Source organism: Vigna angularis, chromosome 10, assembly GCF_016808095.1.
Source record: "Vigna angularis cultivar LongXiaoDou No.4 chromosome 10, ASM1680809v1, whole genome shotgun sequence".
Classification (NCBI taxonomy): Eukaryota; Viridiplantae; Streptophyta; class Magnoliopsida; order Fabales; family Fabaceae; genus Vigna; species Vigna angularis.
Window position 1 is genome coordinate 9,274,185 of NC_068979.1, and position 25,291 is coordinate 9,299,475.

Below are 25,291 nucleotides of genomic sequence, written 5' to 3' on the forward strand. Positions count from 1 at the left end.
AATGTTTTCATCTTAGTCAAATAGATACAACTAAAATTAAAATTAAGAAGAAACTACAAAAAAAAAGTATAAATTTTTTACTAAAATTTGAAAGTTTTAAATTTGAAGAATCTAATTACTTTCATAAACTTTAAAATTTCAGTTTTTTTTAAAATTTCATATTCAGATAATATATTTCGCAACTCTAAATTTTAAATTCTCTAAAAAATTAATTACTTCAAAATTTCCCATCTACACACTCGGTAATATTATTATTAGAAAGACATGATGCAATGTGTTACAAAATTTTAAAATTTTCCCTTTTATTACGAAATGAGGAAATGAAAATGATACATGTATCGGTAAGATTTGTGTGCAGTAATGAAATAAAGCATGAAAAGATGAAATAGGTAGTTCGTTTCATTCAGCTCCTTCAACGTAGCCATGAAATAAAGCATGAAACTTAATTTTCCTTCTCCTATTCTTTACACGCCATCTCCTCTATAACATTTTTATTCCTTGTGCTAAGCATCACCTGCAACTTCATTTTTATAATCTTTCTCATTAACGTTTATCAGAAGTAAACATGTTGTGTACAAACCTTAATAGGAGATTTTGCGATTAAGGTTCTCACAGGTTCTCCTCGAATCCGACCATCACTTTGCATGTGTATTGGTGATTGATGAAGTCAAATTCAACGTGTTGTTAGGACACAATCACGTCATAGAAAAAGAAAAGGAGCCTACACAGAAGTTGCAGCTCAAGTGTATGTTAAAATGTTAATCACCACTGCTAATCTTTCTTAAATCTTTCATTTCATTGGAACAGTCAAATAATGTAGAAAACAGCATAAAATGGGTATTTGTAAAGAGTAGAGAAAGAAAAGTGAAGACAGTATTTGGTATAGTGAAATTTGAAATAAAAAAATTAAATGAAAACAATTTTTTTAATTTATTCTTAATATGTACTTATCAATCTCCAACATTTACTTTAAAATAATTAAAAAGCATATTTTACCTTTAACTCAACTTTATGAAACTGAATATTAAGTCACCTACAAATCCAATGTAAGATTATGGTGGTCTAATATAAACAAATAACCTATAACTTTAATTAAGAAATTTACTTTAAACTCGATTTATTTATTATCTTTAATGACACCAGACTTTCTAATTATATTTACTAGTTATCTAATCAACCATAGTCTAATTTTAGGACGTTCTAATCAATCATGAATTTCATCTTCATCTTGCACGGCCCAAAAAAAATACCAAAATATTGATCGGGAAAAATAGATCTATGTAATAAAAAGTTTAAAATTTCTTTATTTAGTTCTATAATTCTTATTTTCTCTTATGATAAAAAAAATAAAAATCGAAAAACTACTCCTTTTTGTTATAATAACAAAATCCCAACTGGGACACTCTTTTATTGTTATTTTGGTTTCTTAAATATTTTTTACTTCTTTTTTTATTTGTATAATGTGAATTATTAATTACCTAATTTATTATTTTATTATGATTAAAAATGTTTTTAATCACTATATTATCGACTTCGTTCCCCTTCTATTTATATTTTATTACTATTACATATAAAATCTATTCCAATATTTTGAAAATGTATGGAATGTGTAACATCCCAAAATACAGTAATCACCATATAATAGAATTAATTACATTTAACAGTAAAACAATGCAGTCTTACACTAAAATTAGAGTTCACAAGCCGAACGACTTAAAATACAAAACTAAAAACAATACTACATAAATAATAAGAGTCAAGGACGAACGGTTTTACAAAAGGTTTAATAGGTTCGGAGGTCCTTATATTTGTGGGTTCGTTTCAATTGGGTCCTCCAATTTTGAAAGTGATCAATTTGGTCCCTAATTTAACAAAATTGAGTCAATAATACCCTTTCCGTTAAATATAATGGACGATGTTAACTTTTTAAACATGTGGCATGTTGAGGCATCCTTTTATTTGCAGGTGGCACAGTTTTATTTGAAGGATGCTTCAACATACCACATGTTTAAAAAGTTAATGATGTCCATTGCATTTAACGGAAAGGGTATTATTGACTCAATTTTGTTAAATTAGGGACCAAATTGATCACTTTCAAAATTGGAGGACTCAATTGAAACGAACCCACAAATATAGGGACCTCCGAACCTATTAAACCTTTTACAAAACCAAATAACCGAACGTTCAAAAACTAACCAACTAATATCTAAAATAAACGAACACTCTAGGGCTCGGCTTTGACCTCCACTTTTACCAGGTTTTCTTCTTCAATAACGTCTTCTAGCAATGCCTCACCTTCTACTCACATCCACACGGATGATCATTGCAATGACAGGACGGACGTACAGGGACGAGAGACAACACAAGGAAAAACGAAGGGTAAGCTTATGTAATTTAATTCATACATCAACATTTAAATTAAACATTCCAAACAACACACAAGCATATAGTTTAACATTTATAATCATACGAAATCTATCACTAGACGGACCGTCCGGACTGTATGAATCTGTGTAGCTACAGGCGTTCTTGCACCCGAGTGATGTAGTAACTGGGATACACTCAACAGCTGCCACTCGAGGTTAGCCCTATCCAAAGTACCCCTAAGGACTAGGACCTCCTACCGTTCCCACACATGACCTACCCCCTCTACGTGAGGACGAGTACTCACAGAACATCAGGATGAACTGCCAACATTAGCATAACCACAGTCATACTTTACCAATTCCAATATTCAATACATGAGTCGTTCCTCCCCGGAACGCTCGTTCAAATTCCATAATCGTATATTCTTTCCATATAATGTTCACCCTTTGTAATCCTTTACTTTATTACTATTTTCATCATTAGTTACAAGGACACGAAATAACGAACGTTCAGCCCTCTGAAGAACGAGGACGAATGATAATAGTGAGACCAACAATTCTCCCGTTCGGTACAGAAGAAGACTAAGAGAATATCTTTTAAATTTAAGAAGTGAACTGAGTAAACTAGAGTAATCTGTGACGAACGGTAATTACCACATGAGTTAGTTAAATGAACTAACTCTCTTGAGTTAAATCAATTCTTAAGAAAGAAGTCGAGTAAGAAGGTCTTAGACCATATCCAATGCAGAGAGAAAACAATGGATTAAAGACTATGTTTCAATTAATTCACCCACGGAAATCCAATGCCAGTAAATGACCGAACATGGAAAAATATATTATTACAGTTGAACGAACGCTATTTTATCAAGGTTGATTATACAATAATACGAGCGTTTGGTATAAGACCGAGCACTACTTAGAACGAACGCTAGGTATAAGACCGAGCGCTACTTATTTCGAATGCTAAGTATAAGACCGAGCGTTACAAATTCTTCTTTTAAAGTACGAGGGTATAAATATATTATTATTTTATTTCAGACATCCGGATACCACTAGGCTGAGCCGATCGTTCAAACCTAGTATTTTATAGGAGGACGCTCGTTCTCGACTAGAGTTCTTTCCAAATGAAAGAATTCCATTTTTAACAGTTTACTAGAAAACCAAACGGTAAATGACCGTTCGATAACGAACGTACATTGTCATAGTGAGAATGTCATATTCAGATTTTTCATCTATTTTTCAACTCACATTTCAACATAACAGTTCATATCTTATAACTTCATATCAAGCACCAATTTACATACTTTACAGAATTCCACATTAATAATTCATACTTCATAGTGATAACTCATATTCACATTTATACATTTCAAACATCATCATACATATCAACCAACATGCATCATATTCATGCAATCAACTTAAACGAACGTTCATACAAAGCACAGCATATGAATTAAATCAAATAAGCTTCCTTTACCTGGATTTGTGAGCAAATTGTCCTAAACACAAGATTTGTGGCTCGCCCAACTAACGTTTTCTACCCTCAACGGTCACTTAACTCTTCCAATCAAATCTAACCACAAGAAAACCAAAGTACTTAGACTACACCCTTACATGCAGCCAAAAACTTGGTTTTGCATGTAACCCAGAAACGAACGGTTAAGGTCGAGAACTTACCAGTTTCAGAATCTGGATCTGTTCGGTCCAAATTGAAGCTTACAACATCGGGAGTACTTCTATGGTTTCTGAATGATGAACGAAGAAGAGAAAGGGTAAGTTTTAGTAGAGAGAAGGAAGAGGTTTCTAGAGAGAAGGAGAAGGAAATGAAAAATCAGTTTTTCAGGAGGAAGAAAGGTGCATGCAGAGAGTGGGAAGAAGGTTTTCAGAAAAATCATTTTTCTTCCCAAGGTAAAACGGACGTGCACTCTCATACGGACACATGTCTTCCACTACTGATTTTAGAACGTTCCATTCTTGACACCTGGCGCCAGTTTGCAGAGTTTGGGAGTGCGTTTTAAATGGTCTGAGCAAGATTTTTTTTGGGAGTAATTAATGAGATTTGACAGGTAGGTTTTTGAGTTAAATTTTCGAGGTCTTACAGAATGCATCCTCTATTTTAAACCGTGTTAAATTTTCTATGAATTGTATTACAGAATAAATTACATGGACACATTATATTTGACACATGTGATTTATTATTTAAAATGACATGTCATCTTAGTTAAATCTATGTTCTCAATATATGTATGACTTATATTCAAAGAGAACAATATACAAAGAGGAAATAAAAAATACCACCATACTTGAATATAATTACCATAATTTGTGACATACTTTCCAATTTCTACATCTATAAAAAAAAATCATTTGTTCTTCAATATAGTTGCTTTCATAAGCAACAATCTTTCCCATAAACATAGTTTTGATCCCAATTATGAACATGAGCAAGGTGTATCTGAAAATTGGGATGCAGTACTCCTCCACGTAGAACCCCATGTCTCTCTTTCATATTTCATCACACAACCCTACCTAGACACAAACGAATTCACTTATTAACCCTACCTAGACACAAACCCTACCTATCACCACCATAGTTCACCCCAACCCAGAATAATGTAAAACCCTAGATAAAAAAAATCCCTAATTTATTAACCCTACCTAGACACAAACGAATTCACTTATTGTTGTAAACCACAACCAACTCCTCAATGCCATCAACATTCCTTAGCAACTCTTGCTTTCAAATTAAGAAAGCACTTCAATTCAAATTTATCTTCTCCTTCCTCCATTCCTTAATGATGAAATTTCCTTCATAAACATAATGCATCCAAGTTGTCTTCTTCAATTCACACGTGTAATTAAAAACCAGTCATGTGTCCAATAACCGAGGGATGATGACAAGGCATATTGTTTGTGAGGAAAGAAGTCCCACATTGATGGAAACTTGTAAAAGGGTATGACTTGATGGCTATAAAAGAAACCCCTTGCCCCCTTTGTTATATATCTCATTCTCTCCTTTGTTCTCTCCTTTCTTGTATTCTCATAATTTAGAGAAGTTTTGTATTGAAAGAGAGATCTGCTGTAAATTTCTTCCAGTAGTATAAAATTTCATTTTTGCCTATTATCAGTATTTTCTCTTCTTTATTTTAGTTGTGTGTGCTTGTGCTGTATGAATGATATACCCAACAATAGTATCAGAGCTATAGGTTTGTATTTCACTGCTATTGTCATTAGAATAGTGTTGGTAAAATTCTGAGTATGCACTGTGATTACGGTTTAATCCGATCTGGTGGTGTAAAAGTACTGTTTGGAAAAGTTCTGGCTAGAAAAAAGATTTGGTATTTAAGAGTGTCCATTTGTGACCCACCTCTCTTTCCTAGGAACTTCTTACTGTGTTACTTCACGGTTTACCTGTGTTGTTCCAGTAGACAATACTATTCATAGTGAGAAGTGCATAAACTGATATTTTAGAAATTTTGACAACAAAATACTAGATAGAGAGGTTCAACGGGAACAATTTCTCGTTGTGGAAATTGAAGATAAAGGCAATTTTGAGAAAGGACAATTGCATAGCTACAATTGAAGGAAAACCCACAAAAATGACAGAGCAAAAGTGGAAAGAAATTGACAATAACGCCATCGCGAATTTGCACCTATTAATGGCAGATTCAATGTTATCCAGTGTGGCGGAGAAAGAAACAGCAAGAGAGATTTGGGATGCCCTCATAAAATTATATGAGGTGAAGTCTCTTCACACAAGAATATTCTTGAAGAGGAAACTCTACACTCTTCGGATGAGTGAGTCCACAACGATGACGGACCACATCAACCATCTGAACACTTTGTTTGCCCAACTATCAGCAACAGATTTCAACATAGTTGAAAATGAACGCGCGAAGCTTCTACTGCAGAGTTTACCAGACTCATATGATCAACCCATCATCAATATTACGAATAATAATATTGAAGGCTGTCTACGCTTTGAGGATGTTGCCAGAGCAATTCTTGAAGATTCTAGGCGGAGGAACAAAGAAGACATACTGGAAAGTTCGAAGGAAACACAAGCTTTGGTGATGATGAGAAGAAGATCAACGAAATATGGGTTTGGTAGGAGTCAGTCCCATGATAGATCTCAAAGTAAGAAGCATCTCAAATGCTACAATTGTGGCAAAAGGGGGCATGTCAAGAAAGAATGTTGGCACGAGAAGAGTGGAAGAAAGAACTCTGATGTATCAACCTCACAAGGTTGTATGGCAAATACATCAAAGGATGAAGATATTTTGTGAAAAAGAGGGGAGATCTAGTAAGTCATAAAAGCTCAGAAGATCATGACATGTGCTTATGGGAGATACGTTGTAGAAAGCTAATGCAATGGTTGCATTGACAAGTCAAGAAGAAACAGAGTTGACGTGACATCGTACTTGGACATATGTCAAAATGAAGTTTGTAAGGCGGAACGTAATTTGTACTCGAGCTTAAGAAGATTGTTTTACCTTTATGCGAGCACTATGTGATAAGCCAACAACATAGATCGAAGTTTGCAAGTTTGACTACCAGAAAAGAAAACACAAGAAGACTTGGTTCATTCTGAGGTAAAGGAATCACCAAAGTTATTCCTAGGAAAAGGAAAGTTTATTCCAGAAGTTTGTGGGTGTATTACATCAAAAGAAAGTCAAATGTATTGTTATTACTAGTTCAAGAAAATCAAAGCACAAGTAGGGCTTGAAACTAGGAAAGAATGAAGTGCTTAGACTGTGCTAACAATGTGAAAGAGTATTGCCTGTGAGTTCCACCGCTCACAAGATTATTGTTAAGCAAGAATAAAATGATGTTCCAACCAGAAGGCTTTGAAGAGCAACAAAACTTGGTTTGTAGGTTGAACAAATCTCTATCCGGTCTAAAGCAGACACCAAAGTGTTAGTATAAGAGATTTGATTCTGTCATCATTAGCCTCAAATACAACAGACTAAGTTCAGACTATTGTACTTATTACAATAGGTTTAATGAAAATGATTTATCATTTTGTTGTTATATGTGGATGACATGTTGGTGATAGACCCCAACAAAGCTCTAATCCAAGAACTGAAGGCACAATTGGCTAGGGAGTTTGATATGAAGGACTTAGAACCGACAAACAAGATTTTAGATATGCATTGCGTTTCGAAGAATCAGAATTAGGTGTCAAAGGTTATTAGTATATTTACGTTAATTTGATTCTATTGAAGTTTATCAACGAAGGAAAAGATGGTGTAAAGATTTGATTAGTTTCATCAAAATCTTCAAGTGAGAGATTGTGAAGAATAAAGTCTCACATTGGTGGGAACTTGTAAAGGGATATGGTTTGATGACTATAAAAGAAACTTCTTGCCCCCTTTGTTATATATCTCATTCTCTCCTTTGTTCTCTCACTTCTTGTATTCTCATAATTTAAAAAAGTTTTGTATTAAAAGAGGAAGGTGCTGTAAATTTCTTCCACTAGTATAAAATTTCATTTTTGCTCATTTTTGTCTATTATCAATATTTTCTCTTCTCTATTTTAATTGTGTGCTTAAGCTGTATGAATGATACCTAACAGACAAAAATAATAATTAGACATTGAGCACTAAATCCATGAATTTTTTAAGTATGGAGACTTTTGAAATAGGGATTAAAACTGAAATAGCGTAAAAACTTTAACTTGGCAGAAAACTTGAGAAGATTCTTCATCCTTGTTTCCTGAATATTTCAGACATTAAAACTTGAACTTGGGCAGAATGGAGACTGTGTCCTTCCATCAAAACCTGAGGGAATTCTAATCCCAAATGCTGTGATACCCTCCGCCCCACAAAAAAAGAAAGAAGATTGTGTTGTGAGCTTATCAATCTAAGGTTAGTTGGAGTTGTAACATCCTACAGTTTTCGTATTCACCCAAAACAAAATCCTACCGTTTTCTTGGCCCCTTTCTCAACCGCTTTAATGCTGGAAATTTGACATCCTCATAATGGATTAATTTCTCATCTGCGAGTGGAGGGTATAGCAGGAATTAGAGACGAAAATAAAGGAGTGTTACCCTCTGAAGTAACACATAAGACCAGAGTACCAGGTCAAGATACTGAAGGTTAACAAAAAACGGTTGTAAAAGTAACAAACTAACTAAATATGCATTAATGTTGTGATCATATTTTAAATTGCTATATACATAAATTTTTACACAGCCAATATAGAAGATCAGCAATTGACATGTAACGCAAACAAGACAACAAAATAAATATCATTGCGCACTTAAACTTTTGTAGATTAGAAACACAGAATTAAGTCTAATAAAATAAGAGGTAATTAATTTTAACAATAAGATAACGGAACAACTTTATTAAAATTGTATCATTTCAAGTGTTGAACGAATTTAATTCATACGCTATAAATCTATAATAAAAGTTCACTTTAACGTCACAGAAAATGAACCAAGTTTTGGTTACATGTAATGCAATATTGTAATTTTTTTAAAATTTGATAGATTTGTATATAATTGTGTAATTATTTTAAACCTAAGAAGAAGATTCTTTTTATACGTGGGATGTGTCACATCCAGACCTAAATACAAGATGTGATCAATTATGGACCACGCTTAACAAGTTATATAACAATGAACAAAAAGAATCATAGGTTGAATCATATCTCCACATAACCTGGAAGTAGTTAAATAAATCTGTATACGTGCATATAACCTAAAGAATAAGTATAATGAATAATATAAATTCAAGCATATAACTTCAATTAATCATTTTGAACAAACTGTGACCAAAAGACTTGCATGTTAAATTTTATCCCAACAATAACATAAAAACCTTTGCCCTAGTCAAACAAGTATATTAAATAATAAAATAACAAAGTTCATTAATGCATGCGACTTCAATCAGAAATTTTAGACAAATTAACAAATATACACATTTGGTCATAATTATCCTTCTATGTTATTAGAGTTACTTCGCACAACATATCAATTTCTATTGTAGGAATTATTTCCATCGATTATTTCCAAATTTATATGTTAATTCATTATCGTATGTTAATTTATCTGTTTCGAATAAGATTTCAATAAAACTAAATTCATGATCAGATAAAAAATGATAGAATATTTATGCTTCGTGATTTTTACCACTGATTATAGCAAAAATAAATCTTTAGGACTAATGGGCGTATGATTTCGTTCTTTATTCTGATTGATAGTCTAACCTGTGCCAGAGGTTTTCCTATCACCTTCCACCTTTTTGTCGTTGGAATCCTTCAACAAGCAATCATAACCCGACCTCTTTGTGGAAACATTAACTATGCCCAGCGCCATCTTCTGTTCAGAATCTGAACATTGACCTTTGAAAGGCTCCATAAAACAAAACCTGAAACAGCAAGCAGAAATCACAAATGATTATAACACAAGCAAATCCAAACAAACTCTTTTTTTTTATTTCACTCCAATTTACAAGTAACATCAGACTTTTTGCGTGAAATATACGATAACATACCATTGTAAAGGCAAATTTCTGCTATCAAAATCTGTAGGTAATATTCTCCACTTTCTGCACTTGTCACATTGAACCCACTCATGATCAGGTTTGAAGACACAATTATCTATGTTCTGCAGAAGTAATAAAACTAACAGTTAGTATAAGACCCAGGGTATGAAGATACGCATGTCAAAGTTCTGATTTTTCTCATGCAAGTACTGAAGTGAAAATCCACTTCATCTAATATCCTGTTTAATCACACGAAACAATATTGGAATCAACGTCTTACAAAAAGAAACAAGTATGTTACAATGTAATGTATTTCTAGTAGGCTTTTAGGAGCTTCCTTATTTTCCTTGTATGCTAAACTCCTATCCCTAGGTAGTATGGTGTATTAGGGTATAGAGAAGTGAGTAATAAAATATTTAGTTTCTCTCAACTATGTAAGTTGGTATCTAGAGCCAACCGCATGGGCTTTCAGTTCCTGTCGTTGTCGCTACCGTCTGCCATCACTGTCCATTCCTGCCACCGCCGTCATTTTTTCTCCGACGAAGTCAAGGGTTAGGTGCGCCTTGAGAAGTACGACTCACCCCTAGTAATCTCCACCTCATTCGCCTTCACACGCGTCGTCATGTGTTGCCTATCTCTAGCTAGCCTCAGACGCGTGACACACGCCACCTTCTCCTTTTTGGAACATCACCATGCTACTTTCAGTCATTTTTCCGCAATCCCCTGAGTGTGTTGTGGTCCCTGTTTTAATGTTTCTTTGGCAATAACTCATATCTAGGGTTTTTACTCTCAAAATCATATTTTCCTTAATTTGTTTGGCTTTGGAATGGCTTCCGGTTTTGGAACACCTTCTCTATCTGCTACTCCTACCATTACTTCTACAATACTCAACTGGAAAAAACTATTTATCTTAGTCTTCTTCCATGGAATTATGGTTTCTTGGTCAAGGATACCATGATCACCTTGAACAAGATGTTTCCACTTGGTCATCTTGGATGGTGACAAGCTATGGCTGATGAAATACAGGCACTTGAACAAATATAAACTTGGGACCTTGTCTCTCTTCCTCCTGGTAAGAAGTCGGTTGGTAGTAGAAAGATCTATGCTATTAAAGTTGGTCCTACTGGAGCAATTGATCGTCTCAGCTCGTCTAGTAGCTAAGGGATAAACTCAAGTTTATGTCACAACTATTGTAATACTTTTTCTCCTATGGCTAAAACTAGTATGGTTCGTATTTTGCTCGCAATGGCTGCCTTTACCAATTGGACATTAAAAATGTCTTTCTTCATGGTTATTTAGAAGAGGAGATATACATGGAGCAACCTCCTGAATTTGCTGCTCAGGAGGAGTCTCGATTAGTTTGTAAATTACATTGTTCCCTCTATTGCTTGAAGCAATCACCTCGAGCTTGGTTTGGTCAATTTAGTCAGGTTGTGCAGAATTTTGGATTGAAACTAACAAATGTGTTTATCTTATGGTGTATGTTGCTGATATTGTTATTACAGGGAATGACATCACTAGAACTACTCAATTAGAGAATCATTTGTTCAACCACTTTCAGACCAAAGATCAGGGTTGTCTAAAATATTTTATTGGTATCGAAGTGGCACAGTCAAAAGGTGTCATCATTTCATTAAGAAAATATGCTCTTGATATTTTGGAGGAAACATGCCTGACAAATTGTAAGTCCATTGATAGTCCTATGGACTCAAATCAAAAGTGTTGAAAGTCTCACCTCGATTAGAGATAAGACCAATTTAAAGTATATAAGTGGTTGCAAACCTCATCTTAAAAGTCGGTTTTGTGAGATTAAGTTAGACTTAAAGTCTACTTCTTAACATGGTATCAAAGCTATGGTTAAAGCCTATCCTAACAATATATGTTGTTTGTTGGGCATATTGTTCCACCCGCTATCAGACCATTATCAGACCACCCATTAATGTCTACTCTTACGCTCGAGATGAATATACCTTGGGCTTGAGAAGGGTGTGTTGAAAGTCTCACATCGACTAGAGATAAGGTCAATTTAAAGTATATAAGTGGGTACAAACCTCACCTTAAAAGCCAGTTTTGTGGAGTTGAGTTAGGCTTAGAGTCCACCTCTTAACAAAAAGTTAATGAGAGATCAAAGTAAGCCTTTCTTAGACCCAAAGAGATATAGAGATTGGTTAGAAAACTCATCTATCTTACCATAACATGACCTGATTTTCTTATCCAGTGGGAGTTAAGTCAATTTATGTAAAATCAACATGTTGATCATAGGAATGTAGTGATTCACATTCTCAGGTACATAAAAGGAAACCAAGGACAAGGATTGTTGTATAAGAAATGTAATGTATTTCTATTAGGTTTTTAGGAGCTTCCATATTTTCCTTGTATGTGAACTTCTATCCCATATAAATAGGGTAGTATGGTGTACTAGGGTTTAGAGAAGTGAGTAAAAAACATTTTAGTTTCTCTCAACTCTTTGAGTAAGTAAACGCCATTCTTTTAACACATCTCATGTAAAGTGGACATATTAAAATTTAAACTGAATACTTGTACCAAATTCAATTAAATGAAACAACCTCGTATGATGGCTTATTTTGATAGAATAATAACAAGAACTTAAAAAAAAAGAACTGTAGCTTTGCTAGAATTTAAAAGAAGAGTTTTACCAACTCAAGGGCGTCAAAATTTTTGTCCCAATATTCATCTGCTTTTCTACCCAGCCACTGCTCAAGACATGCATAATGTTCTGAGTCTTGGAATCCCTGCTTGTTATTATGTACCCACACCCGACCATCCTCGTCATCCTATAAAAAAAGAAGGAAAATAGTACAAGAATTTAGATGTTGTACAGAGCAAGAAAAATTTTACTGAATAAATATTTTTTGTATAATTGATTGCAGTGACATAACAAGTTCTATCAAAATTTGAAACGTCATCAGAAAAAGTTCCATAGGAAACTTGGCTTGTTTAATTATCAAAGGAGCATTCAAAATGTGAAAAGACAAGCAAATTTTTAATCATTCATTAGAAAAGATGCACATCACCGATAAAGTTAACGAACACATAAATTTAACCTGTCACGCTTTCCGGGAAGAAACCGCAAGTGGTGAAGCAATTCACCTTATCCACAGTTGAAACAAAGAGTAATTGTATTTTAGCAAATATTACATTAGTGCATATAAAGGTCCTAGCCCAAAAGCATGAATTCTCAAAAACATTTTTTCGCTAAATTGGTCACCCCACATGCTTTTCATGTTAGGATGAGAAGTGACCAACTCTAACATTTTGACCAGTAATGTTTGCAAGAGTGTGTTGCCAACTCCTCAAATGAATGAAACAAACCAAGAACCAGGCATACACTTATTAGTCCAACAAAGGAATACAAGCAAACCAACAAGAAAAAAAGACAATCTTTAACGAAATGAAATCGGAAAATAAATACCATTAAATTGGTCACATCAACAACACCAATTACACCCCGGCCAACATCTGCACTATGAATCATTCCACCAACTCTTTTGTAAGCCTGAGAAAAAAAAAAATTAGCTTACTTATGAAAAGTATTCGGGTTAAGCATACACAGTTAACTCCATAATTTAGCTGCACTCCTTGAGTACTAAAACTAAGAGTGCATTGCACGCAAAGCTCTTACAATGGATTTCTCAAGCACAACGCAGAACCAAATATAATGACTAAAAGTTCTATATGATGACAATTATATACGATACAAAGACCAAGCAAACCCACATTATATCGCAAGTTTGTACTTAGATGTCTACACGATGACCAGTAATGAATATGAACATCTGAAACCCATGAGGGAAAGAATACAAAGAAAGTATTGACTACAAGAGTATTTTAGGACAATAGCATGTAACTCTCTCCACCGTCTCAGATTCGTAAAATTGAAATTCCTAGCAGTACAAGGACATAAAATACCCGAGAGTCCAAGACCTCCATATTTGAGGGTATTCCATGACTTTTTTAGTGGCTATTAACCAACTTTGAAAATAATGAGATTAGGTATGGGGTTAACTCCTCACCTCAATCAAGCGACCATGCCAATACAAAAACATTCCACAGTTTGCCCGCTCCCACTCTAATTGATTAAATCCAATAATTAATTCAACTGGCCTTCTCAAGATTTCACCAGTTTCAATAACAGTTTGAGTAAGGAATTTTGATAATGGTCGACTTTTAACCTGAGCAAAAATAAATGAAAAAGAATTGGATAATAGACTTGGAAGGCTCCACCCCTAACAAACAAATTGGAAACACAAGAATGCTATTACCAATGATCTTTGTACACTTATCTTCATTCGAGGAACTAAAAATATAATTTCTAAATAAGCTCGAAGTGAGTAATCCAATGGTACCTGCAGACAATATAAAATATTACAAAAGCAACATATTATCCACTGACAGTATCATTAGTAGAAGAGATTCCAAACCTTTTGACTAATATGGCCAGGACGAGAACGAATCCTCTTGCTTCGGATAAGAATGTCACCTTGGTGAAAAGAACTCCCACCTTTCAGTCCATCATGCCATTCTAAACAATACTTTGATCCCCATTCATCCAAGTTCCATATGTATATTTGTGTTCCTGTACCGGTACCAAACAAGGCTGCCTTTTCACCAATAAGATACTTGTTAAATGGTGAAAAATCCTTAATAGCTTTCAAATTGTATTTTGCCAAAGCTTCAGACTGCATACTTAGGTCAACCTCCATACGTTGTCCTTGTCGACAATAGCTGACAATGGGAATTTCAATATTCTGCCTCATAAAATATTTAAGCAGAATAAAAATTAAAAGAATTGAATTAACTTCTGGTGTAGTCAATTGATTCCAATCAACATAGGGTATATTTGAAGGGTCAGCTTTTTTAATATAGTGTAACTTACATCTTTGCCTTCATTCAATGATTGTGAAAGAAAAGCTAGAGATCTAGAAGTAGTTGTTTGTGTTAGAACCAGAACATCTCTCCCAAGCCTCATTGCTCCTGTCTATGGAAGAAAGGAAAAAAGAACAACACTTCAAAATTCACTGAAGCCAGAACAAATAACTGAGTTTGAAAAGATATTATAATTTATATTTTATTCCAAATTAGAATGGAACCGAAAGCATGTGAGTCCATCCAATTGAATGAATCAAAGTTAAACCCCAATAGTTATCCCAGATATTAAAGATAGCAGCAATTTATCCAATCCCATCCTAAAAGACCGGCTAACCTAGTTACGCCCAAACATGAAAGAAAGAAGCTATTTATCCAATCTTGTGTAAGACCAGATATAAGTTAGAGTTCATAAGAGGCAGAGAGGAAAAAGATAAGAGAGAAAACTACTTTGAATCCAACACCAAATTTGCCAATGTGGTCCGTGTCAACTTTATCAGATTGCTTATGTCCAAAAGATACCATTTTCATAACCTCATCATGGTTCATCCCTTGACCATCATCAATAAGACACAGCATCGGAACATCCTTCCGTGATTTCTTCAACTGGATGATATCTACAAAAATGTCCATTCTGTACCACCAAAGATAAATAAAAAATAATAAGTACAATTTGAGGAGAATTATGATAAATAAAATATATTTTCGAGAACTTGAGTCGCATCTCATATATTCTCATATTTATATTGATAGTTTTCTTGTACAATGAGTCAATGGAAGAGTAAATATGAAAAGACACAAGTAGAGTCCTAGGTGCAGAGATCGGTATAACACAACAGTTTTCCAATAAAAACTATTCAAGACCTATTCTAATACTCTCCTTCAAGCTAGATTATACAAATTTCATGTACCAAGTTTAAAACAAATAAATTAAACTCAAGATACTCCCAAGGATTTTGTTAATGCATCTGACAAACTCATTACAAATTTCCTTGATCAACAAAATCAACTTTATGCAAATAACATGACAGTCAATTTTTATGTATTCAGTCCTCTCATGGAATACTAGATTGGAAGCAACGTGGATAACAATTTGATTATCACAATACATCTTCATTTGTTGAATCTCAAACATTTTGTTCTTGACAGAACTGTTTTACCATACAAGTTCACAAGAGATGTCATTGGCCCCCTGGAACCTTCTTGAGGCATCTTAAGATGCAAATGATAACATTCCAATGATTAATACAAGGAATCTACATGAATTGACTAACAACAAAATGCAAAAGACAAAACAAGTCTAGTAATAGTAAGTTAAATAAGTTTCCCAACCAACCTTGTATATATTTCTGAAACAGAGAAAGATTCATGTTGTTCTGCAATTAATTTCTGATTGGGTCCATGGGACTATCCATTGATCTACAATCAATCATACTTGTCCCTTTTAAGATATCTAGAATATATTTTTGTTCAGAGATTACAAAACCTATTTTTGATTGTTTACTTCAATACCCAAGAAATATTTGAAACTTCCAAGATATTTTGTTTGAAAACTCCAAGATTCTTAGTTTGAAAATGTTTGCAAAAGTATTCCTTTAGTTCAGATATTCTAGCCAAATCATTCCCTCTTATGCACTGTCTCGAAGTAAGGATGCTGCAGATTTAAGAAAAGTGATCACAGAGCCAATTTGGATGGATTATCTTAAGATAGTTGATGAGGCACATAAGGATGGGGGGTTGGTGGAGATCATTACAGCACTGAAAGAGGGAAAACTTGGGGGTAAGTATGCAGGATTTAGCTATCAACAAGGTGTACTGCAATATAAAGGCAGGTTAGTTATTTCATCTCAATCACCTCGGACTCCTGAATTGTTGAAAGAGTTGCATGCATCTCCCCGATCAGGACATTATGGCTTCTACCGAACCTATAGAAGGGCTACTGCGAACTTATACTGGAAGGGGATGAAGGGGGATATCATGAAATTTGTTCAAGAATGTGACACATGTCAACGTAAGAAATATGTAACTGCTGCCCCACGAGGATTGTTACCGCCGATGCCAATTCCGGAAGAAGTATGGGAGGACATAAGCTTAGATTTTATTACAAGCTTACCAAAATCTAAGGGTTTTGATACGGTATTGGTGGTGGTTGATAGACTTACAAAATATAGTCATTTCATTCCAGTAAAACATCCTTTTACTGCTAAGAGTATTGCTAAGATTTTTATCAGAGAAGTGATTCGTTTACATGGGGTACTTAAATCAGTGGTCAATGACAGAGATCCTACATTTATAAGTGCTTTTTGGAGGGAATTTTTCAGGCTGCAGGGGACCAAGTTAAGGATGAGTTCAGCACCCACAAACAGATGGTCAAACAGAAGTGACCAATTGATGCTTGGAGACATACCTACGTTGTTTCATCACTGATCAACCGAAAGTGTCAATTAATTGGCTGTCGTGGGCAGAATTGTGGTTTAACACCACTTACCATGAATCTATAGGAACTACACCCTTTGAGGCAGTTTATGGAAGACCTCCTCCAAGAATTATCCCAGTTGTAAGAGGAGAGGTGAAAGTAGAGGCAGTTCAGCATGAATTAATTGATAGAGATGAAGCTATTCGTCAGTTGAAGGGACACTTGGTGCATTCCCAAGATCGTATGAAGGCACAAGCAAACAAACATCGAAAGGAGATAAGTTTTGAGATAGGGGACATGGTGTTTCTTAAAATGAAACCTCACAGGCAACACTCTGTTATTTCTCACATCAATTCTAAGCTTAGTGCAAGGTACTACGGACCTTTTGAAGTCATTGAAAAGGGTTGGAGAAGTAGCTTATCGGTTGCAGTTACCACCCAATTCAAAAATACACCTTGTGTTTCTTGTTTCGTTGCTCAAGAAGGCCATTGGGAAGTATAAAACAGCAGAAAGACTGCCAATAGGGCTAGAAGAGGACCAATCAGAGATGTGGTTACCCCAGAACGTGTTGGCTACTAGAAGCATAGTCAAGGAGGGAGAAAGGGTTAACCAATGGCTGGTGCATTGGCTGGGAAAAACAGCAGAAGAAGACGTGGGAGGATGAGATGTGAATGAAGGTCCAATTTCCAACCTTTAGTCTTGTGGACAAGACTATCATTCAAGAGGGCGGTATTGATACAACCCAAATATCTGTTGGGCCAAACAATATATTGGACAAAGAAACAAAAGAGCAAAGGAAATGGGGACAAGTTTATATTAGGAAAAAAAGTAAAAGGGCTGAGGTGGACAGAATTAGTTAGAGAGAAATCGGAGGATCCTAGAAGATTTCCCTTTTCGTTATTACCTTTATAGTGTCAGGGGAGTGTGTGGGGGTGGACATTCTGTTTTGAACAAAATTAAGAGTGGAGAGTACCGTTTTGGTCTCTTAAGGAGCCTAGCTCTGGGCAGTAGGGTTATTCCTTCTGTTTTTACCTTGATTTCAATGAAACAAGTCTTTATTCTCTTTTCCTCTTATTTTATTACTTTTCCTATGGTTTCCTATCACTAGCAAAATGGGATCGACCCTCTCTATTACCAACTTGAGATAGATGAAAAGAACAATATATTTTAGAGAATTTGAATCACATCTCCTATGTTTCTCATTTCGTCTCGACGAGCACAACAGAACCACTTTTGAGGCCCAAAAATGCTCGCATGATGAAAAAAGGAGTTAAAACCACCTTTATCACAATATACCATTATACGGAGTCGATGATGCTTTTTGGTATGATGAGTTTCACTTAAGAATTAATGAGTAGAGTGAAAAGTAAAAATGAAAAGACAGAACTAGAGTTCTAAGTATAGAGACAGGTACAACTCTTGGGTACAACCCAAAACAGTTTTTCAAATAAAACTATTTAAGACCTATTCTAAAAGGGAGGATAAATAATTCAGCTGATTTTGTTTTTTAAATCTCAAGCATCAACTTATTCACATCCCCAATCCTTCATTCCAAATGAGTCAATGTAAAAGCAAACAAAAAGGGTTAGCTGATGTCTACACCTTTTTACTTTCTACATAAAGTTAAAAAAAAATAGATAAACATAAGCAACTATATACATGGCATTCATCTTTTACCAAAACATTTTGAAGTAGGCACACAATATCTTCTTCAAAAGGGTGAGAAATAAAGAAATGCAGAATCCACAGTCTCAGTTACTTGTACTACATGTTTTTGGTATTAATAACTTCCACCAAGGAAAAAGAAAGAAACAAAAGACAAACCCGAGGCCAAACACCAAATAAGCTATATAACATAATTTTCTTTTGCCTTAACTTAATTGTTTGGAAATTCAAAAAACATTAGTCTTTCTTAGCATCTTACACATCAAACCAAAAGCAGCAATAGAATCTTAAATTCCTATGTTGCCTGTTCCAATTCCAGTAATTATACCTATTTCAAAAAATTAAATAAACCAGGGAAAATAGAGTATAAAGATCTCAAATAGTATGTTGACTGGCAGGTAAAGCGTGATATAACAGCACAAGAAACAAAACATAAAACCTACTTAGTTGCCTTGGCATCCTTGGAATTATCAACAAGCTCAGCTATTCCACCAAAAATCCATCCAGAATGAGCCTGGCCAAGAGTTTTAAGGTAACTTGGGTCTGCTCGTATGAAATTTCTTAGAGGGCCTTTGGATTGAAATTCGTTGCAAGTTTCTTCAGCTTGAGAAAACTTAAGACCTTCAGCTGTATTTGGTTCACCACATTCCTCTAATTGCGAACCTGCTATGGAAATATCTACAAGTTATGTTCAATCGTGTCATAAGAGGTAGGAACCAAAATAAAGCAAACCTTTCTCTTCGTTCCTGTGTGTAAAACAATTCCAAGCTAGATAACCTAGAGATACAAATATGATTCTCCATTTCAAAGGCAAAAGATAGGAGATAACTTGATGTCCTAAACCTGAATAATGTGTGCATTAGTTATTTCTATCCATTAGTGTTATTTTGTGTATGCACATCGCATAACAATTGGATGCAATGTTTTTGTACATTAAGCATTGACTGCTGAGAACAAACAAGCAGTCCTCCAAAGAAGGAACACCTGATTCACTATCCCTTGGATGAGTAGGTACAGAACTTGTACAATCTATATTATATGCAACATTGACTGCACTTGATGTTGAAACTAATGCAGGAGGTAGAATGTAAAACTGATGCTGCTCAAAGTTTATAAGAGCAACCTGCAAAAAAAATAGAAGTTTGTGATTTTCCTTTGACTGCCCAAAATAACATTGCTAAATAATGACAGAAAATATTCTGTTTTCTTTTGCTCATCCTGGATGTCATAAATGTTACAGGAAACTTAGTAGAGGAATAATCACTTAGAGAAAAGGTACTGCAAAGAAAGAAAATAAAATCAATAAGAAAACTGAAAGACCAACCACACTCTTTTATAGTATAAGATTAAAATATCTTTTAAGACAGTAAGGCTGGCACAACAATAAAGTCGTGGCCAAGTGACTGGATGTCATGGCTTCCAATCTTGAAACAATCTCTTTTCATATGCAAGGGTAAGGGGTCAAGTTAGCAAAGGGAAGTTGGAGTTAACAAAATCTCTTAAGGTTGACAAATTCAAGCTCATTAGGAAGATGATAAGAATGTAGTCCATTGCTAATTTGAATTAAGGAAGAGTGTTGTAGATAATTCCCATAGCGTTGTATGTCAGTACGGTAGTTAGTGGGTTGTCAACTAATTGCTCCTAATGGTACTATAAATAGTAATATGTATTGTGATACACATATGTTTGTGAGATATAAATTTCATATTCAGAAACCATATCTCTTGTTCAATTCCCATTCTTCTTTTTTTCTTTTGTGAGTGTGTTTAGTATGTGTTTCAACCAAATAGTATTAGAGTCAATAGTTCATGGTGATCGACTTAAACAAATATGATGTTGTCAATGGTGGATCCTAGTGTGCAAATAATCCCTTATATCATCAAGGCAATTAATCCAAGTAGGGTGTTGTTGAGGTGAACAACAGTGCAAATAACAGTCACCATTAAATGCGTAAAAATGGACAAGTTAGGTAATGTACTAGTGAGAAAGACCCACAAATTTAATTAAGTGTGATGTCATATTCTCTAATTTAGTTGACTTGTGGCCCACTACTGAATATCTCGTTGTTCTTCTCCCCCCTTGAGTTTTCCAACAAAGGAGCAAAAATATAATTTTATTGTTGGATTAATTTTATTTTGACATATATAAAAAGGATTTTTTTTACATAATGAGTGGTTCCTAATATGTATTTCTGTGCACATATATGTAATTGCTTGTAGAGGTAACAAATAATAAAAGTAATTGTTATGAAAACAAATAAATTAGTGACTAATACAATATTTGTACGGTTTAATCATTTTGGAGGTCCCTATTTGTGCATATTCGTGTCAATTAGGTCCCCGTATTTTGAAAGAGCTCAATTGGGTCCCTTTTTATGTAAAATTAAATCAATAAAGCTCCTGCCGTTAAATTATGTGGACGACGTTAAATGTGTTGCCTGGTGGCATGGTGAAGTGGCATTTCATAACCACGTGGCACATAAATCAGATTGGACCAGATTTTGCCAAGTGTCCCAGATCCTAACACACCATAATGAACCATTAAATTTTGACACATCATCATCCCTGCCACGTCAACTGCCACATCATCATCCTCTTTGCAAAAACCCTAATTCCCTGACCCTTGTCGCCATGCTGCAACTGTGTCGCCACCATCACCGTCCTGCGCTGCCGCAAAGCCGCCACCTAACCCTAATTCGCACTGCAAAGCTGTCGTAACGTCCATCTTAGCACCACCAAACCCTATCTCCACCACCTCAACCTCACCGTCAGTCGCGAGCCTCCATGGCCACCACCATCAAAACCACAAATCACCGTCATCTTCAACCATCACTGCAAACGCCAAACCCTAGCATCGCCACCATCCTCACCATCAGTCCTCAACAAGCCGCCTCCGCCACTACTCGCACCAAGCCGCACCACGAGAACCACTTTGACGTTGACGTTGCACCATTTACAGCAACGAGATCATCTTCACCATCAATAACCAAAAAAACCACAAACAAATCTGCAGAAAACCAAGATCCGACCACACCCTAAATGTTGTTGTTGTTGCAGATTATGAACGTCTTCTTCCACCTCGCACAACTCCAATAGCGCGAATCGCCTGCAGTTTAACCCAAGAGCGACCCACATATCTTCGTCTACTCTATTGATGCACCAGAAACAAAACTCACGAGTTCTTTTCTTCTCCATTGCTTGCAAATCAAACGCAGAAACAGTGTATCAAATCACAGGGTCAACTTCCTGTAAGCCAGAATCCTAAATCCTTCATTTGAAAGCAGCTCACGGCACAAAATTCTCGCTCATGACGGCGCAGGAAGCCTTCCCCCTTCCCTCCAATCTGAAACCCTAATTTTGGGTAGGGAAGGGGCTGACACATGGCAAGGCCTCATTGGACACATCCATCTGATCATTATGTGGACCTCTTTATGTGCCACGTTGTTATGAAATGCCACTTCACCATGCCACCAGGCAACACATTTAACGCCATCCACAAAATTTAACGACAAGAGCTTTATTGATTCAATTTTACATAAAAAGAGACCAAATTGAACTCTTTCAAAATACAGAGACCTAATTGAGATGAATATGCATAAATAAAGACCTCCAAACTGATTAAACCTATTTTTAATTATATCATTGTTATATTTTTGTCAAATTAAAAGCTCACTCTTTTTCTTTTAATGAAAGATTATAAATTCAATAAATCATGATGTTAGAGTCTAATTTGAATTGTAAAGTTATTCCCATTTAACATTGTTCTTGTACTACATTCAATAGGCAATTAAAAAAAAACTTAACTTATGGAATGAAGGCAACTCATGAACAAGAATTGGGTACAAAACAGGACAGAAAATCAAAGTGCCATAAATTTCATTGTTGTTCACTAAAAGATACAAATATCAAATGTCATGTACTCGGATTTAGAAAGATAGTTCAGTGTCAAAAGTTTTGCTTAAGCTATAACTAAACTTCTCATCATGAGTTTTAAAAAGCTGGGTTATCTTTTAGCTTTTTTCTCCTTAAATAAACCACTATATTTTTAAGAACTTAAATCAAAAACTGCTTGACCCATTTTCCATTTTGGAGGAGAAAAAAGGTAAAAAATAGATTGGGCCAAACATATCCTTAGTATCGAAACAAGTGAACAACCAATACAATTACACAAATCCATCACAAACATAAATATACTAGAGCATTAATAAAACAAGTACAGATAAAATAGAAAGATTTTGGCAAAGAAGAAATAGAGAGCATCATACCTTGTCATTTTTACATAGGTAATTCAAAAAGTTCCCCCACTCAGACTTCTCTTGTAAATTATTTGGGACCGGGGTTAGTAAAAATTGGGGAAGTTCAGAAAGACTGCGTATCTTCTGTTTTGAAATTTCACATGTCAAGCTCAATTCCTGAGGCCTGCAGATATTTTTAGGTCAAACTATCACACCATAAACTTCATTTGCCTTATCAAAATAACACCTAACAAAACGTGTTCCTAAGTATTTTTAAAAGTGATAAATAGAATTCAAGTTAAGAAGAATAAAATTCATACAGTTGGATCGGCGGATCTATGCACCTGGTGGTGCATATCATTTTTTTATCTTTCTTCAGAACAAGGAACGTGACCATCTGCATAAATGTCAATAAAATAAAAATAAATTTACAATAATTACAATAAATAAGCCATACTGCAAAATATGCTTTTAAAACACCAAAATCTCAAAAGGCAAGGATTATAACCGGTCGTTTTCTCCATCCAAAATACTAACAAACAACCACTGCAATCGTCTTAGGTCATGAAACCCGCAAACTCACATTCACACCTCCGATCAACTTCCAAAATACAAATAACAAATACACAAAAAATGCGATGAACTAGAACGAAAATATGCAACACACAACATGAACTCTAAAATAATTGAAATCAGGGCAACAAAAAACTAAAACAAGTTACACATGTAGCAATTGCAAAACCAAAAGATAATCAGCAAGGTAGAGAAAAACAGGAATACGAAAGAGACTAGCGGTTACCTAAGAGTTAGAGTGAGAGTGGAAACCACTTTATTTGAATTATTGTGCAGTTTCCGTTTCCGTAAACACACAAAAAGAATGATTATGGTGGTTTAGTTAAATAAATAAATAAATAAAATGTATATCTCACACCTAAAAACCCAAAGCCATGGCAACTTGAAGTTTAAAATGAATTCAGCACCAGTACACTTTAGTCTATGTTTTCAGCGCAAAACAGTAAAAAAGAAAGGCAAAGACACACCATGTTCCTTCAAGAGAAATTTTACCTTCAAGAGAACTCAGTTACAAAAACGCTTCTCCTCCTCTCTCTGTGTTGCGGGTAGCCCTCTTCTTGATTATTCTCTGCCTGTATTTTGTTTCTCCTTACCTTCTTGTTGTTTCCCACACTTTTACAGAGAGAAAGTGCTCTCCGTGTTACAGATTTGGTGTGCAGCCCATGGACAAAGAAGATGGCTGTGAGTGGGATGCAGATGTACATGGAAAAAACAAATATACAGAAAAAGTAAGCTAGTGGAGAAAAAAATAAAAAAAATAAAAAGTTGGTGAAGAATTTGAAACTAGAAAATCACGGAATATAATAATAAAAGAGAAAGAGTAGGCGGGAAAAGTAGAAAAAAAATTGCCAAAAATTAGAGCGGAGGATTTAGAAAAATAAGATTTAGAAAAATGAAATATGGAAGTGTTAAAAAAAACTCGGTAATGGATTGAGTTCACTTTTTTTATTTATTTTTAATTGTTTTGTCTTTGTAATTCAACGTTTAACTTTATTTTTATTTTTTGACCATCACTGTGTATTTTCTATTTTTATATTATTTTTACATTTCATAAAATATTAAATATTGATTCAACTCTAATTTCGGATTTTGATTTTAGAATAAAATAATTTCTACTTTTCTTATTATTGGTGCAGTTTTAGTTTATTTATTTTGACTACAAACTAAGTAAAAAATAATTATATTTACTTTGTAGTTAATTACTGTGATATTTTGATACATATGTATAATGATGGTATGAGTTTAATAGTTTTTAAATTTAATTAAGAGTATATTTTTATTTAATTTAGAAGCTTTGACATGGTTAAATGAGTTTATCAATAATTGTGATTTTATTTTTATTAGAAGTAATATTTTAACTAAAATTAATTAATACTTTATTTTGGTTAATTGGATTTTATTTGGTAAAGAGAGAGAACATTATTAGAAATAAAATTGTACTTTGATTAGATTTATTATAAATAATTTAAAAAATTATATTTTAATTGTTGAGACTGTATTTTAGTTAATATGCATAAAACTAATAAATTAATTAAGGCTATATATATTAATTAATTTGAAAATATAAAATAATAATATTTAGATAATGAATCATGAATCATATCTGGATAATTAATCTATTATTTTATTATTGTTTTTATTTATTTTTATTTTTTAT

General features: G+C 34.4%; 1 protein-coding gene across 9 annotated transcripts; it reads right to left on the reverse strand.

Annotated features, from left to right (window-relative positions):
• Window positions 1–1,631: 1,631 nt before the first annotated feature.
• LOC108335676 (uncharacterized) lies at window positions 1,632–24,366 on the reverse strand. Of its 9 annotated transcripts, XM_017571760.2 has the most exons (18): window positions 24,127–24,364; window positions 23,382–23,458; window positions 23,092–23,245; window positions 19,812–19,950; window positions 19,271–19,493; window positions 15,197–15,380; window positions 14,757–14,858; window positions 14,302–14,628; window positions 14,143–14,226; window positions 13,894–14,052; window positions 13,293–13,376; window positions 12,517–12,654; window positions 9,869–9,981; window positions 9,582–9,742; window positions 8,294–8,366; window positions 4,047–4,114; window positions 3,847–3,942; window positions 1,632–2,298 (listed from the first exon to the last, which is right to left on the reverse strand). In XM_017571760.2, the coding sequence occupies exons 2-17, from the start codon at window positions 23,456–23,458 to the stop codon at window positions 3,920–3,922; spliced, it is 2,109 nt and encodes a 702-aa protein (XP_017427249.1). In that variant the 5' UTR covers window positions 24,127–24,364; the 3' UTR covers window positions 1,632–2,298; window positions 3,847–3,919. The 9 variants fall into 9 exon arrangements, with proteins under 9 accessions (XP_017427249.1, XP_017427253.1, XP_052725862.1 ...); XM_017571764.2 differs by lacking the exons at window positions 3,847–3,942; window positions 4,047–4,114 and having other exon boundaries at window positions 24,127–24,363; XM_017571758.2 differs by lacking the exon at window positions 1,632–2,298 and having other exon boundaries at window positions 3,847–4,114; window positions 19,271–19,490; window positions 24,127–24,365.
• Window positions 24,367–25,291: the final 925 nt, after the last annotated feature.

Excerpts from the sequence above, each read along its gene's own strand:
- LOC108335676 (XM_017571757.2), bottom strand. The coding sequence starts at position 23,458 with ATGGTCACGTTCCTTGTTCTGAAGAAAGATAAAAAAATGATATGCACC. Across the intron at positions 14,053-14,142 it reads TAAGTGTACAAAGATCATTG|GTTAAAAGTCGACCATTATC; the intron begins GTAATAGCATTC and ends ATTTTTGCTCAG. Across the intron at positions 13,377-13,893 it reads GGCATGGTCGCTTGATTGAG|GCTTACAAAAGAGTTGGTGG; the intron begins GTGAGGAGTTAA and ends TTTTTTTCTCAG.